The 14,238-nt window shown below is 41.7% G+C and overlaps 1 protein-coding gene across 5 annotated transcripts in view; it reads right to left on the reverse strand.

Annotated features, from left to right (window-relative positions):
- EYA2 (EYA transcriptional coactivator and phosphatase 2) overlaps positions 1–14,238 on the reverse strand; it is a 261,571-nt gene that overhangs the window by 172,904 nt on the left and 74,429 nt on the right. For all 5 annotated transcript variants that reach the window (XM_033915077.1, XM_033915079.1, XM_033915075.1 and 2 more), the window contains exon 5: positions 6,121–6,263. In XM_033915077.1, the coding sequence (XP_033770968.1) occupies positions 6,121–6,263 (143 nt within the window). The remainder of the gene's footprint in view (positions 1–6,120; positions 6,264–14,238) is intronic.

Consider the following 14,238-nt stretch of genomic DNA (forward strand, 5'->3'; position numbering starts at 1 on the left):
GAGTATCAAAATTCCATGAAGAATCTCAAAGAGCAGCAACATTCCATATTACCAATCCCAGGATAGGCAACGACTTCCCCCATGTCTGCCTCAATAGCAGACTATGGACTTTTCCCTCCAAGAACTTGTACAAGCCTTTTTTTTTTTTTTTTAACCCAGTTACGCTAACCATTGTTACCACATCCTCTGGTGACGAGTTCCAGAGCTGAAATATTCTCCGAGTGAAAAAATATTTCCTCCTATTTGTTTTAAAGGCATTTCCTATGTAACTTTGTTGAGTGCCCCCTGGTAATGACTCTTTAAATATATAATTTTTCTTTACAATAAATTCAATTTTAATACATGAGCTGCTTTTCAGAAAAGAAGGTCATATTCCAGATGAAGTTTAAATGATATCATTCATAATAGAAAACTTCATTTTCACCCCACACGGTCCACTATTTATTTCCAGCCAGACTCATGGGTTTCCATTGTTTTCCAATGATGGCAGCGCTGTGCAGGTGAAAACACAGTCTGCTACCAATTAATTTTTAGCAAAACAGGCATCCTGGAAGTCTCTGAACTGTTGTCCATCAGCAAAGGAAATTTGCACCAAATTAATTTCCAGCAGAATGCTATGTTTTGTCTAGAAACTGACCTGGTTTCATTTTGGTGACTAGAAGCGATACTGATTCATTGTTCTTGGTTGCCAGCCAGGTGGGACATGTCATGTACAAGTACCATATCCATTGTGCGGAAAACAAAATATGCAGCAATCCTAATAGGTAATCTATGGGATTTATAAGTAACATATGGCTCCGACATGTGTGTGCCCTAAAGACACATTTCAGTAGCAAATGGTCACATTTTTCACCTGCCTCAACCAGAACAACTGTGCTGAATTTTCACTGGAAACACTCCAGCTGATGCACGCTGAGTGCATTTTCACAGAATGCCGACTGCTGTAAGCTATCATTTCATTTGGGTAAATTTCTCCCCTGTGTCCTGTCTTTTTTTTTTTTTTTTTTTTGCTTTACCTAAGACTTCTGGATGAGTCTCTTGCCTTTTCTGGGGATATTGTTGTCAGAAACAGCAAAAGGCAACGGCAGATAAGGAGCATAAAAATGATCCAGTTTGTCAGCTAGCATTTTGTTGTTGTTGATGTGGTGACCATTTCTCCAAGATTATTTCTTTCTGGATTCTTTCGGCTGGTCCTCGGCTTTCTCAAATTCTGACGTGCTTTGTGAAGTCACTTTCAGCACTGGCAGACTTCTTTCATGCAAGACTTCTGAGGAAATTACCGTCTATCCTGTGACTTTCTAACCTCCCGTTATGGAGAAGAGCGACAAAAATCATCAAAGGGATGGGATGACTTTCCTATAAGGAAAAGCTAATGTGGTTAGGGCTCTTTAGCCTGGAGAAGAGTCGGCTCAGGGGAGATTTGTATGACGGAGGTTATAAAATACTGAGTGGAGTGAAACATGTAGATGTGAATCACTTGTTTACTCTTTCCAAAAATATTAGGACTCGGGGGCATGCGATGAAGCTACTAAGTAGACTTAAAACAAACCAGAGAAAATATTTCTTCACTCAGTGTGTAATTAAACTCTGGAAATCGTTGCCAGAGGAGGTGGTAAAAGCAGCTGGTTTAGCAGGGTTTAAAAAAGGCTTGGATCATTTCCTACAACAAAGTTTATAAGCCATTATTAAGATGGTTTGGGGGAATCCAAAGCTTATTCCAAGGATAAGCAGCATAAAATCTGTTTTGCTCCTTGGAATTATACTAGAAACATAGAAAGATGACGGCAGATAAGGGCTATAGCCCATCAAGTCTGCCCACACTATTTACCCACCCTCTTAAGTCTACTGACCCCCTAAAGTATAATTGTAATTATACTGTCACTCTACTGACCCGCTCATTCAAGTCCTAGTGACCCTATCCCTTAGCATGACCTCGTAGGGATCCCACATAGGTATCCCATTTGCTCTTGAAGTCTAGGATGCTTGAAGTCTGGGTTGGCCACTGTTAGAAACAGGATACTGGGCTTGATGGATCTTCGGTCTGTCCCAGTATGGCAACTTATGTTCTTATGTGTCTTTAAAGAGCTAATTCCATATATTATTCTCAATTCCCTACATCCTTCATTCTTAACTCAGCCTAGCTGCCGTGCCATGTCTTGCCCTCATAGTTCTAGACCTTCCTTTGCAATAAAAAATAGTGTGGGCTTTGTACTTTATATTTTTGAGGTACCATATTAGCCTATGGTTGCCAACTAGTTCCAGGGTTGATAAGAGTCCCAGGTTTTACCCCATTGCATGCAGGGTCTTGTAGTTCTGATTTCCAAACTGGATTACCTAAAAAAAAAAAAAAAAAAAATCAAGACTACAATTCCCAACTTGCAGTGGGGGTAAATCCCGGACTGGATCAACCCTATCACGTGAATCTGGAGCCAGTTGCAACCCCAAATATAAGGTAGTCTTCTCCATTGGGGAGCTGCTTCCTTTTACCCCTCTTGGAGGGCTAGAATTTATTATTTATTTTTAGTATTTATATACCACTTATAATCTAAGTGGTTTACATTCAGTTACTCAAGCATTTTCCCCTATCTGTCCCAGTGGGCTCACACTCTACCTAATGTACCTGGGACAATGGAGGATTAAGTGACTTGCCCAGGGCTCAAAGTAGGCACAGAAATGATCCGCGATAAGCTAGTATTCTGTAAAGGGAGCTTCCTTTATAGAATATTAGCTTAGTGTACATTTCTGACCCAATTCTATATAAATGGCACCTAACTTGGTTGGTTCAATTTTGGGTCTCTGGAGGCAGCTTGGTAATGAAGCTTCTCTGGGTGCAGCCTTTGATCGAGAGGAAGGTGAAGAATGATTGTTGATGTGTAGATCGGCAAGGTCTGGCGAATATAAAATGATTGGAAAGAGAGTTGGTCAGTAGGCCGTGTAATGCTTTGTAAAAGAGGCAGCTGGATTTGAACACTCATCCCTCTATTGTCAGCCAGTGTAGTTTTTGACAGAACGCAGTTATGTGGTTGAACTTTTTTACGTTGAAGATTAGCCTAACTGCGGTATTTTGGATGACCCTTAATGCGCATCACCACGACGCCTAAATTCTGGTGCCCTTTTGAGGATTTACTCCTGCGAGTACTTTTAACTGCATATAGTAAAGCTATTTTTGAGGACAAGGAATGTATATATTCAGCATTCTTCGCATTCTTCTGAAGGGAAAAATACCTGAAGAGAAAGTAGGTGCAGATCTTCACGGGGACTTTTTTTTTCTGGCAATTGTATGGAAACTACGGACCATTAAAAGATATTTTGATCCAGTGTCCTTTAGACCACAGTTCTTCAACCGCCGGTCCGCGGACCGGTATCGGTCCGCAGGAAATTTTTGCCGGTCCGCACAGGACCGGCAAGATTGACTCATTTGAACTTCCTGCCGGTCCGCGCAGGACCGGCAAGATCAGCATCGGAAGCGTGCGCTGGGCCGGAGAGATCTTGGGGAGCCTCCGACAGTGGCTTTCTCCCCTCTCTGCAGCTCTCCTTTACTTCCCAGCGCAGCGATTCACGAAGGCAGCCTCGGGGCTTTTGCTGAGTCGCGGCTGCCTCTGATGATGCAACTTCCTCTTTCCTCAGAGGCGGCGCGACCCAACAAAGGACCCGAGGCTGCCTTCGTGAATCGCTGCGCTGGGAAGTAAGAAGAGCTGCTGGGAGGGGAGAAAACCACTATCAGTCTGGGAAGCTGCTGGGCAGGGGAAAAAAGGGACAGCTGCTACTGGAGAGGGAGAAGGAGAGATGCATCTGGGAGGGGAGGAGGGAAAGGAATCTGGGAAGCTGCTGGGCAAGATAAAAAAAAGGGACAGCTGCTACTGGACAGGGAGAAGAAGAAGGAGAGATGCTTCTGGGAGGGGAGGAGGGAAAGGAATCTGGGAAGCTGCTGGGCAAGGAAAAAAAGGGACAGCTGCTACTGGATAGGGAGAAGAAGGAGAGATGCTTCTGGGAGGGGAGGAGGGAAAGGAATCTGGGAAGCTGCTGGGCTAGGAAAAAAAGGGACAGCTGCTACTGGAGAGGGAGAAGGAGACGGAGAGATGCTTCTGGGAGGGGAGAAGGGAAAGGAATCTGGGAAGCTGCTGGGCAAGATAAAAAAAGGGACAGCTGCTACTGGAGAGGGAGAAGAAGGAGAGATGCTTCTGGGAGGGGAGGAGGGAAAGGAATCTTGGAAGCTGCTGGGCAAGGAAAAAAAAGGGACAGCTACTACTGGAGAGGGAGACGGAGAGATGCTGCTGGGAGGGGAGGAAGGGAAGAGAGTTACTGCTGGACAGGAGGAGGAGGGAAGGGAGAATGAAAAAAGGAAGGAAACAGCTGGCAGAGAGATTAGAGGAGGGGAAGGGGAGACACAGGCATGAGAAAGTAGAGAGATTGATGATAGGAAGGGGTCAGCAGAAAAATAAGCAGAGGGACAACGATGATAGATCTGGTGTAGGAGAGATAAAAATGAAGAGAGCAGTGAAGCTGGAATGAATCATGTAAATAGGAGAGAGGGGCACAAGCTGGATGGAAAGGAGAGAGGGACATAGAAAGAAGACAGATACCATATGGAAGGGGGAGAGGACAGATAGTGGATGGAAGGGGCAGATGCTGGATTGAAGAGACAGAGAGGGCATACGCTGGAAGGAAGAGAGTGAAAAAAAGATTGAAAGCAGAAACCAGAGACGACAAAAGGTAGAAAAAAATAATTTTATTTCTATTTTGTGATTAGAATATATCAGATTTGAAATATATATCCTGCTAGAGCTGGTGTTAGACATAACTGGGGACTGCAAAACCCAGGCAGTGCTTCTTTAGCTTTCAGCTGGCTTAGGGCGCTCTCTGACCAGGGGGCAGTTGCCCTAGTTGCACTCCCCTAAAACTATTCCTGTCATGTGTTACTTCAGTATTCTGTTAGCATGATATTTCTGTGTAGCATTCTGTAATAATTTGGCTTGTTCAGTTTTCTTGATAGTAGAGGGGATATATGTGAAGGGGAGGGGAGACAGGGGTTTTGTTGATCCTTGCTCTGAATTATTTGTATTTATAAAATGACAATTATACAGAATATTGTTTCTTTTTATACTTTAATAAAATACATTCAATATAAAATCATAACTGAGGCTTGTGTGGATGGGATCAGATGATTTGTGGGGACCGAGCTCGCGGAGATGGGGCGGAAACGGGATTTTTAAATTTTAGTCCTAGTAGTTTGCCGGTCCACAAAATAATTATTTTTTTTCTGCCGGTCCACGGGTGTAAAAAGGTTGAAGAACACTGCTTTAGACTATTGGTACAATCGTTGATCTTACCCACTCTGGATTACTGTAACATCATTTATTTGGGATCTTACCATAAAATTTTAAGAAGACTGAGAATAATTCAGAATACCGCAGCCCGACTGATATTTGGTCTGAAGAAAAATTACCATATTAGCCCATATTATCGTTTGTTGCACTGGTTTGCGTTGGAAGCAAGAGTACTATTTAAATTTTCTTGCATTTGCTTTAAGTTGATATCAGGAGAGTCTCCAATTTACTTGTCTCCTCATTTTGAGTTATATAGAAGGAATACAAGAAGTTCTTATTAATTTGCCTATCCTAAGCCAAATGATGTCAGATATAAGACCTTTTGTGAAAAGACCTTAGCGTTTCAGGCAGGTAAATTACAATCCTGGCTTGGTGAATGTATTCATTAAGCCATATCTTACTGTTCTTTTCGAAAATTAGTTGTCTTCTTTGTTTGACAAATTTATTACTTAGTTAGACATTTTTAAGGTTGGATATTTTAAGATTGCAATTCATTTTAACTTTTTATAGTGATTTTATTTTTATACTATGAATGTATTTCACTGATTTATGCTATGAATGTGTTTTGCTGATTGTTCAGTTTCTTATGGTGTAAACTGCCTAGAACTCTTGGTAATGGCGGTCTAAAATAATTTATTATTATTATTATTATTAATTCTCAAGGAAAATTTGAAAAAGTACCCACAGATTTTGTGCCTACCAAAAAAATGTAAATATTATTCCCAGTGTGTCCGTCTTCCTGAGAGAGAGTTTAACGACATGTAGCCCTAGTAATTTAATTTATGGTACTTACTGTAGGAAGGGATTCCATAGGTTTGTCCCGGTGGAGGATACGCCGTGTATGCACTCGCCTGTTGGATCCCTGTGCTGTATTGCGTCTGTCCATAAGCAGCCATGTTTGGAAAAGACGCGACTGGCAATAGATGGGGATAATGTCTGTTCAGAATTAATACAAACATTTAGTCATATTATAGTCTTAAATAAGCAAAAGAAGAATACATACATTCCAAAAATCAGGCTTGTTATACTGCTAAAATGTATACATATGTACTTAAGCAATCAGGGCCTCATTCTATAAACATTGTCTAATTCCCAGATGCACAGTTATTAATGAACTGCTAGGTGCCATTTATAGAATCACGCCTAGCGGTGCCTCAGTGGACTTAAGTGCTGGTAGGTATTAAAACCTTTAGACGCACTCCGTTTAGGCCAGGGCTTTCTTGGCCTAAATGAGTGCGCCTAAGGTAGGTGCCTAGAAGTACCTAACTGAATCCATGCCCAAACTCCACCCCAAATCTGTCCCTAACTACGCCTACTTGCCGTATAGACACCTACCTCGAAGTAGTAGGCATCTACCAGCAAATTATTATTATTTTTTATTTAAATTTTATTTTTAGATGGAAAGCACCTTTAAAAACCAATTATCAGCACCGATTAAGCCAATTAAAAAAATTAGGTGCCTAGATTGGGTAGGCATGCTGATCTTGTATGGTATTTTGTCTCCAATGGTTACTATCTCTTTCAATTCCCCAAAGCCATCAAATTCTAAGGGAGTTCAAAAACTTGCCTTTCCTTCTGTTAAAGGACTCAAAGCTTTAAGCAATATATGTCGATCTTTTGCTTTCTCTCTTGCAAAAATTTGGAATGAACTTTCATCAGAAATTAGACTTCTCCCTTTCCTATTAACCTTTCGGTTATCATGCCGCTGTACCAGGCCATGGTACGCCCTCACCTGGAATACTGCGTCCAGCACTGATCACCGTACACGAAGAAGGACATGGTACTACTCGAAAGGGTCCAGAGAAGAACGACTAAAATGGTTAAGGGGCTGGAGGAGTTGCCGTACAGAGAGAGGCTAGAGAAACTGGGCCTATTCTCCATTAAAAAGAGGAGACTGAGAGGGGATATGATAGAAACATTCAAGATAATGAAATGAAGAGACTTAGTAGATAAAAACAGGTTGTTCACCCTCTCCAAGGTAGAGAGAACGAGAGGGCACTCTCCAAAGTTGAAAGGGGATAGATTCCGTACAAACATAAGGAAGTTCTTCTTTACCTAGAGTGGTAGAAAATTAGAACACTATTCAAGTTTCCAAGTTTCCAAGTTTATTAAATAGCTTAATTTATCGCCTATTCAAAATTCTAGGCGATGAACAAATTGTTCAATAATATAGGTAACATATCATTCGGACATACAATAATTTGGGTGAGAAAAGTAAACTTACTTATACAGATATCAATACATTTAGGTTGAAAATTTCTACGTATAATAGTAAAACAAAAGGGAAGTTATTTAATGGTTACATTCATTGTTAAATTTAATAATTCGAGGGAAGTACATTAGGAAGGGAGACAATGACGATTGATGAAGAAAATTAGATTGACAGTGAAGAAGATTTTAATCACTAAAAGCATCTGTAAATAAAAAACTTTTAAGTTTGGTTTTAAATTTGTCTAAGTTTTTTTCTTGTCTTAAATAGAGTGGGAGATCATTCCAGGACTGAGGAGCTGTTATTGAAAAGATTGTATTGCGCCTTGTGTTAATAACTTTTAACGAGGGGATAGCCAATAAATGTTGATCTTGTGATCTAAGAGATCTAGAAGTAGTATAAGGTATTAAGACTCTAAAAATAAAGGCAGGAGTTTTGAATTCTAAAGCTTTAAAGGTAAGCAAGCATTGTTTATATATAATGCGATGTGCTACTGGGAGCCAGTGTGCCTCCTTGAGTAATGGTGAAACATGATCAAATTTTTTGGCTTTTATAAATAATTTTAATGGAGGCGTTCTGAATTATTTGTAAACGCCTAAGCTCTTTTTGTGGCAAACCTATAAATAAGGCATTACAGTAATCAATTCACCGATGATGCCAAACTATGCAACATAGTAGGCAACCGCACAACAGTTGAAAGCACAGTGCCTGACAAAAGCTTAATGCCCGACAGTATGACGCAGGACCTACTCCTGCTGGAGCATTGGTCAAAGACTTGGCAACTAAGTTTCAATGCCAAAAAATGCAAGGTCATGCACCTTGGCGGCAAATATCCATGCAGGACTTACACCCTAAATGGTGAGATCCTAGCAAGGACTGTAGCAGAACGTGACTTGGGGGTGATTATTAGCGAAGACATGAAGACTGCCAATCAAGTGGAGAAAGCTTCATCCAGGGCTAGACAAATCATGGGCTGTATCCGTAGAAGTTTCGTCAGCCGTAAGCCCGAGGTCATAATGCCATTGTACAGATTCATGGTGAGACCCTATCTGGACTACTGTGTACAATTCTGGAGGCCGCATTATCAAAAAGATGTGCGGAGAGTTGAGTCGGTTCAGCAAATGGCCACCAGGATGGTCTCAGGACTCAAGGATCTCCCGTATGAGGAACGACTGGGTAAGTTGCAGCTGTACTCACTCGAGGAACGCAGAAAGAGGGGAGACATGATCGAGACGTTCAAATATGTCACAGGCCGTATCGAGGTAGAAGAGGATCTCTTTTTCCTTAAAGGACCCACGGCAACAAGAGGGCATCCGTTGAAAATCAGGAGTGGGAAATTTCATGGCGACACCAGAAAATATTTCTTCACCGAAAGGGTGATTGACCGCTGGAATAATCTTCCACTGGAATAATCTTCCACAACAGGTAATTGAGGTCAGCAGCATGCCAGATTTTAAGAAAAGATGGGATTGGCATGTAGGATCTCTTCATGGAGGTAGTTAGGGGGTGGGCCATTAGTGTGGGCAGACTAGATGGGCCGTGGCCCTTTTCTGCCGTCATTTTCTATGTTATAGGGGAAAACACTCCAGGGATTCAAGACAGAGTTGGACAAGTTTCTGCTGAATCAGAACGAACGCAGGTAGGGCTGTTCTCAGTTAGGGCACAGGTCTTTGACCTGGGGGCCGCTGCGTGAGCGGACTGCTGAGCGCGATGGACCACTGGTCTGACCCAGCAGTGGCAATTCTTATGTTCTTAGCCTTGAAAACCTATCTGTTTCAGAAATTCCCGATTCTTCTATTTTCTGTATTAATGATGACGTGTGTAACCTAATACTTTTTCCATGTCCTATAATTATTTTTGTAAACCGAGTCAAGCCCTATTGTAGAGATGAATCGGTATATAAAATCAAGGATTGGTTTGGATCTTGGCACCAATGTTCCCTTTAAGCTGAGCGCATGAGCGATCGCTCACTATTTTCAGTGGCGTCGCTCATACTTTTTCTCGTGTCGCTCAATCGAGCACGGGCGGAGGTGAGAGGAAGCAGCGGCGGTCTGCCCTGCTCGTGCAGGACAGCGAGATCGACATCAACAATTTCCTGCCGGTCCGCACAGGACCGGCAAGATCGACGAGCTGTAGTTCACGCAGTCCGTCAGTGTGCTCTCTCCCCTCCCAGCGGCTCTCCTTACTTACAAGCGCAGCGATTCAGGAAGGAAGCCTTGGGGCTTTTGCTGAGTCGCGGCCGTCTCTGATGATGCAACTTCCGCTTTCCTCAGAGGCGGTGCGACCCAACAAAGGACCCAAGGCTGCCTTCCTGAATCGCTGGGCTGGCAAGTAAGGAGAGTTGCTGGGAGGAGAGAAAGCCACTGTTAGAGGCTGGGAAGCTGCTGGACATGGTGAGAAAAAAAGGGACAGCTGCTACTGGGCCTGGAGAGGGATAAGGAGAGATGCTGCTGGGAGGGGAGGAGGGAAAGGAGTCTGGGAAGCTGCTGGGCAAGGGGAAAAAGGGACAGCTGCTACTGGACCTGGAGAGGGATAAGGAGAGATGCTGCTGGGAGGGGAGAAGGGAAAGGGAAGGGAAGAGAGTTACTGCTGGACAGGGGGAAGAGGGAAGGGAGAAGAAAAAAGGAAGGCAACAGCTGGCAGGGAGATTAGAGGAGGGGAAGGGGAGAGACAGGAATGAGATGGGAAGGGGGGTCAGCAGAGAAACTGAGAGGGACAAAGTTGTTAGATCAAAGATGGTGTAGGAGAGATCAAAATGAAGAGAGCAGTGAATCTGGAATGAATCATGTAAAAACGAGAGAGGGGCATAGACTGGATGGAAAGGGGAGAGGGGCATAGAAAGAAGACAAATACCATATGGAAGGGGGAGAGGTGAGACAGTAGATGGAAGGGACAGATGCTGGATTGAAGAGACAGAGAAGGCAGACGCTGGAAGGAAGAGAGTGAAAAGAAGATGAAAGCAGAAACCAGAGACAACAAAAGGTAGAAACAAATAATTTTATTTCTATTTTGTGATTTGAATATATCAGATTTGAAATATATATCCTGCTAGAGCTGGTGCTAGACATAACTTGGGGACTGCAAAGTCCAGGCAGTGGCTTAGGGCTCTCTCTGACCAGGGGGGCAGTTGCCCTAGTTGCACTCTCCTAACCCTATTCCTGCTCTGTGTGACTGCGGTATTCTGTTAGCGTGATATTTCTGTGTAGCATTCTGTAATAATTTGGCTTATTCAGTTTTCTTGATAGTAGAGGGGATATATGTGAAGGGGAGGGGAGACAAGGGTTTTGTTGATCCTTGCTCTGTATTATTTGTACTTATAAAATGACAATTGTACAGAATATTTGACCTGGCGGCATTTGACCTGGTAGACCATAACATCCTACTGCAAATCTTGGACTCAATAGGCATCTCAGATAAAGTATACTCATGGTTTGAAGGTTTCTTAAAATCCAGAACATACAAAGTAAAATCAGACAAAGAAAAATCCAAACCTTGGTCCAACCCCTGCAGCGTTCCACAAGGGTCCCCATTGTCCCCTACTCTCTTCAACCTATATACGGCCTCTCTTGGCGTTTACCTGAACAAACAAGGCCTATCCTCTTATAGCTATGCTGATGACATCACCATCCTCATTCCTTTCGACCAACCAATGCTCTTAATGTCAGACACACTACACAGAACTCTAGCAACAGTTACGACTTGGATGGAAGACCACAAACTGAAACTCAACCCAGACAAAACTAAGTTCATCCTCCTAGAAAATAACAAAATTCCAACCATAACCAACTTAGAAATCAACTCTATCAACTACCCTTTGCAAACCACCCTAAAACTTCTAGGTATGACTATTGACAGAGGCTGCACCATGCAACCACAAATTAACAAAACAATACAGAAATCTTTCGCAGTTATGAGAAACCTTAGACAAGTCCGAAAAAACACAATTTCAGCTCCTAGTACAATCTCTAATCCTAAGTATCCTAGACTATTGCAACATCCTCTACCTCCCCTGCCCTGCAATAATGATTAAACAACTACAGACAATTCAGAATACAGCCCTGAGACTCGTTTATTCATTGAAAAAACATGATCACATTACTGAGGCATTCATCAATTCTCATTGGCTTCCAATCCAGGAAAGAATACAATTTAAATTCTACTGTATACTATTTAAAACTATAAATGGAGACAGCCCAACCTACCTAAACGACCGCCTCATCCAAACCACCTCTACCAGGCATAGTAAAACACACACCCCATTCACTTACCCCCCAATCAAAGAAGTAAAATGGAAAAAAATATACAACGGACTACTGGCCACTCAGGCAGCGAAGATAGACAACCAAGTCTCCAACCTATTGACAACAACCCCAGACTACAAGATGTTCAGAAAGGAAATAAAAACTATACTCTTCAAGAAATCCCTTAATAAAGCTTAATACCATGATAAAGCTTAACCCCCTTCTTACCATCCCCTCCCTAACCCCAGATCCTACTTTTCCCTCTCTTGGAAACCTTCTCTGATCTAACGTTGTAACCCTTCTTCCATAACTCTTTTTGTAATCCGCTTTGAACCGAAAGGTAATGGCGGAATATAAATCTGTAATGTAATGTAATATTGTTTCTTTTTATACTTTAATAAAATAAATTCCGTATAAAATCATAACTGAGACTTGTGCGGATGGGATCAGATGGTTTGCGAGGACCGAGCTTGCGGAGACGGGGCGGAAACGGGTTTTTGGAAAACTGAAAAGAATTGAAGAGAATATTTGTGAAGATTGAAGAACTGATGATATTACGCAATTTAAAAAAACTTTAAGTAAATTGTTTTTCTTCTAAGTTTTGAGTATTTAACCCTCCCACAATCTCACGGGCACTCGTCCTCCGCGCCTGCTCATAAATTTGTGGAGTATGTAATTTGTCGTTCATGCATATTTTTTTTCGCACACACCTCATCAATCCTTAGAGGGAACATTGCTTGGCACCTAACCGTAGGCATCTTTTATAGACTCAGGGCCTTAAAGCTTTTGGAAGTTGACTTGACTATGCTGAATACCTATTTACAAAGTCTTATCATTTATTCATTTCAGTATTTACGGGAGTTTTTCCAGCTATTTGAGTTGGATGTAGATGTGTAAAATTTGTGAGATCAATATTCAAAGGTTTTAGGCTCTTAAGTTTGAGAGCTAGGCTCTTAGATCTCTAAATATTTCCTAAAGCTGAATTCCTAAATTTATCCTCAAAATTTCACTGAAGTCCTAAATTTAGGAGACTAAAAAAGTGAGTGGCAATTAGGTTGGAGTGTTGAAAAGAAAGGAGGTGGCAGGGGGTGGGGGGGGGGGAAACGGGTGATAACATATTTTACTCCTTTTTGAATGTGAAATAAGCACAACAGCGCTACGAAGCAGCCATTTTCTGAGCACTTTATAAAATCACTTTAGTAATAATAAATTGAAGAAAAAATAAATTGAGATATGAAAAGATAAACATATTCTGGGATTGATATATTCTATGTCGTTCGCTCAGGGTTTCCGCAGCTGGCATTATACTTGTTGCAGGTTTCCGGGTCTCACTGCGTCTTTTGTCAGGTAGAAACCGACGTTTCAGCCACCATGCTGTGGCTTTCTTCAGGGTATGCTCTGAAGTCTGCAGTGTGGCTTTGGAAATAGTGAATTCACTGACCTGATTGGGAACAGGGCAGTCCACCAATTTGAATTTTGGCGGGAAAGTCAGTTGGTCAGAAATTTGAATTTTATTGTGACAGTCCATAGAATGGAAAAAAGTCTCTGGTAGGTTTAAAGATATTCTCCCCGTGGAGCTGGATTAGATGTTCTCTCAGGGTTTCCACAGCTGATATTGTGCTTGTTGCAGGTTTCCAGGTCTCTCTGCATCTTTATCAGGTAGAAAACGAGGTTTCAGCCACCATGCTGCAGACTTCAGAGCATACCCTGAAGAAAGCCAAAGCATGGTGGCTGAAACGTCGGTTTCTACCTGATAAAAGACGCAGTGAGACCCGTAAACCTGCAACAAGCATATTCTATGCTGTTTATAGAATCAGGGTCAGGATCCACACCTAACTTTTAGGTGTGAGGGTTTTATACCAACTGAAATCTTTTTTTTTTTTAATCTTTATTGATTTTCAAACTTTGACAGTGCAATACAATTAATTGAACATAAAATACTGCATAAAACGCACTATTAACTACACAAGTAATACATAAAACAATCATTTTCTCCCACCCTCCTTCCAATAATTAATACAATAAGACATATTAATAAAAATGATTTTTAAAAAAAAACCAATATAATTTTCATCCTCAAAATACATTTACCTCCCCCCACCCACCCACCCTGGATGTGTAAGGAAATATAAGAAAAGGAGAGATACATGACACTTATTGCGAGGTAACAAATGTAGTCAATGGGCTCCACACTTTATTAAATGAACTACTAATCCCCATACATTCTGCATTCATTCTCTCAAATTTATATGTGGTACACACATTTGCCCACCAAAATGTGTAATTAAGTCTGTCGTGGCTCTTCCAGTTATGTGTGACCATTTGGATAGCTATTCCCGTCATGATCAAGAAAAGACGGCTTTTATATTTATCCAAAGTAATAATAATAATAATAACGGTTTATATACTGCAGGACCGTGATGTTCTATGCGGTTTACAATGATTATAAAAAAAATGATAC

This window comes from Geotrypetes seraphini, chromosome 11, assembly GCF_902459505.1.
Source record: "Geotrypetes seraphini chromosome 11, aGeoSer1.1, whole genome shotgun sequence".
Classification (NCBI taxonomy): domain Eukaryota; kingdom Metazoa; phylum Chordata; class Amphibia; order Gymnophiona; family Dermophiidae; genus Geotrypetes; species Geotrypetes seraphini.